The sequence below is a fragment of the Gymnodraco acuticeps genome, unplaced genomic scaffold (assembly GCF_902827175.1).
Source record: "Gymnodraco acuticeps unplaced genomic scaffold, fGymAcu1.1, whole genome shotgun sequence".
In the NCBI taxonomy this organism is placed as follows: domain Eukaryota; kingdom Metazoa; phylum Chordata; class Actinopteri; order Perciformes; family Bathydraconidae; genus Gymnodraco; species Gymnodraco acuticeps.
The window spans coordinates 544,755-548,399 of record NW_022990003.1 but is presented as its reverse complement, the minus strand read 5'-3'; the positions used below and the strand labels follow the sequence as shown (position 1 = coordinate 548,399).

The window sequence follows — 3,645 nt, the reverse complement described above, 5'->3', positions numbered from 1 at the left end:
CTCACACCAGATACTGACTGGTTTTCGGACCCCCCCAGACCCCCCCAATAAAGCAAAACTGCACGTTTCAGAGTGGCCTTTTGTTGTGGCCAGCCTAAGGCACACCTGTGCAATAATCATGCTGTCTAATCAGCATCTTGATATGCCACACCTGTGAGGTGGGATGGATTATCTCGGCAAAGGAGAAGTGCTCACTATCACAGATTCTTTCAGATTTGTGAACAATATTAGAGAGAAATGGTTATTTTGTGTTTATAGAAAATGTTTTAGATCTTTGAGTTCATCTCATGAAAAATGGGAGCAAAAACAAAAGTGTTGCATTTATATTTTTGTTCAGTGTATATTCTAAATATATCAAATTGAGCATATAAATGAAAACTCTTTCACAGCAACCACATCCCCTGCTTTTTGGAAAAGTCTGGAGTCCCAGTCCCCAGCTGGTGCCTTTTTTTGTTAATATAGGACATACAGCAACCGCATGTTCATGCACAAACATTATTTGTCACACAGAGAGCAAACCCAGTCCCCAACTTGTGCCTCTTCAAGAGACTTTTGGTCCATATGCAGGCACTGTGTGTGGCACCACCGGAAACAGCTGTCACACTGAATCTGCAATAGAAGGAGTGGAGACAAATGAGAGTAAAGCCCTGCTTATAACAGCTTTGAGCAATGGTCAACTGCATCCCTCAAGTGTTTGTATTTAGTTTCTGCTTTCATTTAATGCTTTTCTACAAATCTAAATTGTGAAATATCTGAAGTCTCAATATTCATTAAACCTTACCCAGTCAGTGTGGGTGTGATGTGGCACTGAGCCGGGTGGTTTTATGCCGGCGCACATGGCACAGTTGACTTCTTTGTCAAACACTGATGAAAAAAAATGCTAATGTTACATCTCAAGTACAACAATATCAGAATTGAATTGATATTTTGAAAATGTAGCACGCACCTGATGCTGTCAGTATTTCCATGGCCAACACTTTTCTTTGATGCGCCATCTCCTTTTTTGTGGTCCCAAAGGCCATTGTTGGTGTTTTAGGAAAGACTTCCATGACCTCCTTTGCCATCTTAAAGTGATACACCATGTTATGTTCTTAAAATAACTATCCAACTACCCCAAATGTGTTTTTGTGAAAGGCAGTAAAACAGACTTAATCCTAAAACCTGAATGAATGTTATATTAGCAAAAAGCATATATGAAAATAAATATTCCACTTACCATGCAGACAACTACCCCACAGCTATTGCCATCCTGCTGTACTGGGTGTTTCATTACTCCTCTCTTCCATTTTATGTCTACCCAGTCTGTCTTACTGCAGCAGGTCCTCCTCATTTTGAAGTAATCACTGCGTTAGATAAGATATATTATTAATGTACAATGCATACTGTATAAATACAATACTCGCATTATAACATAAATCCTTGTCACACTGTGTCTCAGCAGTCGAGTAACACAATTTGAAGTGATGTTAATGCATGTTTCCCAAATGTATATTTTAAGATGTAACATGCAGACACCTACAGTAGTCTGATGTCAAAATGAATTGACAATTGTTCACTCTAAGGACAGGTTGTTTATTCATTTATTGGGTGTTATGGTATAATCGGTATGGACCAAAGTCAAACATGCACACATTTTTCACACATTATATGTTCTGGTGTAGTAGTACATCAATTAAAAAAACAAAAGGGCTGGTTGTGGCAATATAGCTGATCCATCTATTCCCACATAAATATAACAATAAATATAAACATTATATATGAGGGAATAGAATGAAATAAATATTTTTGAAAAATAGGTGAAATTGGATGCAGTTAGTACCTGAATTTGTTGGCAGCATTGTCTGACTCTGCCTGCTCTGCAGAGTTGCGTGCAGGATCTGCCAAATACACTGTGCTTTCTTCAGCATTGATGTACTGTGGACACAGAAAAAGAAATATATATATTTTGAAATAAACACAACATCTCCAAAAACTTAGCTGATCAAGAAATATACAATTATATGATATAGACACTACTAACCAGAAATTTCCAGTGTATACCGTCTACATGTACAAAGGACACAATGGCTCCATAGCTGTCAAAGTGTATCTGTAATACATAAGAACAAAACAACTTCCATTTCCCATCAGGCTGTATTTGTTTTCTTTATACAGTAGAGTCAAATAGCTTGATAGAGTATGTTTATATTTAGACAAAGACATAATGAAAACCTTTGTAGTTATCCTCAATAGAAACACAAGTTACCTTTGACAAAGTGTGCTTCATGACCTCTTCTCTTTTCCCAAAGAGGATCACACCAGCTGAGTAGTGGTTGAGAATATAAATCCTCGTCCCCAGTTCACATTTATGTGCATGTATATGGAAAAGACACTCGATGATCTGGAGAGAATGTCGACAAGCAGACATTAATAAGAAATACAATTATATTAAATAATAATGTAGTTGACAGGTGTTAAGTTTCGTTGATAAAAACAGAAAATTATAACAGTGAATGACCACATTTGACTACTTCTTCTTGTGTACAATAAAAGTTAAATATTCAACTGTGGATGCCTTTTAAGATTCACTTTTAAAAACAGTTTAATACATTTTAGGCTTTGGGTGCTAACAAGACTTCAGTGGTGTGCCATGAAGATAGCGTTACATGAATATTGGATTAATGTGTAGTGAAGAGACTTGGTATGAGCACTGGTTCTGTCCTATGATATGGATGAAATACCTCGCCTGTCAGCCACTGGTGTGGTCTGAGGGTCCGCATGTCAGAGTGACGGATGGTAAAACTGTTGGCTCTTATTTGAGTGGGGACTACAGACACCACCACCTCAGTGTCCTTTTTTTCCCACAACGCGGTCAGCTGGGGGTCACAAAAAAAATACTATATCATTTTTATGTCCCAAAGCTAGATTGTTAACAGAGCATGAGATACACATTGTAAATTGAAAGGTATTATTTTATAACGTTCCTTTAGCATTCCTTAAACATTCAAATCTGCATTTTAACTTTTTAGTTAATCAATTATTTTACTATTTTTATCTGGTCCCTCTGATGAACTCCCTGATGATGTGTCCTTACAGTTTCTTACCTCTGATGAAGCATCCACTTTACCTCCCTGTGCGTCATCCTCAGCATGCTCCGTCATGTCTGATGTGGATGAAGATTGACCTTGTCTTGCCTTGTCTTTTGGATCCTGTATAGAAGCCGAAACATCAACATTGCCTTTCACATTGTCCAATATGTGTTGTTAAGTGCATGTCATAGTTAATCACTTCATCACACAATTTGAATCTTCAGTTCTTCTATCATTACCTACAGTATACTAATAGAAAATGCAACATTAAGCTGTAGATTCCAAGCTGGTTTAGATGTATGTGTTTCAAATGCTTCCTGGCTTTGTTTAACCATGCTAAATGGGATTACCTGTGATGGAATATGTGCTTCCGTTTCACCTGGCGCTTGTTTTTGTAGTGGAGCTGGAGCTTTTGCTGTTTTTGTCTTCTGCATGAGCTGATAAAAACAAAGTGTTAATAACACAAATATTATAACATTTATGTTATTTTCAACAAACAGGAGAACAATGGTTTGCTCTCAAAAAATACATACATTCTTCTTGTGCTGTCTGAAAACAAAAGGCTTGTTTATGGGTG

At 37.2% G+C, this 3,645-nt stretch overlaps 1 protein-coding gene across 1 annotated transcript; it reads right to left on the bottom strand.

Moving 5' to 3' along the window:
- Positions 1 to 337: 337 nt before the first annotated feature.
- On the bottom strand, positions 338 to 2,398 carry LOC117544156. Its single transcript, XM_034212990.1, has 7 exons — positions 2,246 to 2,398; positions 2,021 to 2,089; positions 1,820 to 1,914; positions 1,217 to 1,343; positions 947 to 1,064; positions 782 to 864; positions 338 to 609 (listed from the first exon to the last, which is right to left on the bottom strand). The coding sequence occupies exons 1-7, from the start codon at positions 2,264 to 2,266 to the stop codon at positions 496 to 498; spliced, it is 627 nt and encodes a 208-aa protein (XP_034068881.1). The 5' UTR covers positions 2,267 to 2,398; the 3' UTR covers positions 338 to 495.
- Between the last annotated feature and the right edge of the window lie 1,247 nt (positions 2,399 to 3,645).

Excerpts from the sequence above, each read along its gene's own strand:
- LOC117544156 (XM_034212990.1), bottom strand. The coding sequence starts at position 2,266 with ATGAAGCACACTTTGTCAAAG. Across the intron at positions 1,344-1,819 it reads AATGCTGCCAACAAATTCAG|TGATTACTTCAAAATGAGGA; the intron begins GTACTAACTGCA and ends TATCTAACGCAG. Across the intron at positions 610-781 it reads ATCACACCCACACTGACTGG|ATTCAGTGTGACAGCTGTTT; the intron begins GTAAGGTTTAAT and ends CTTCTATTGCAG.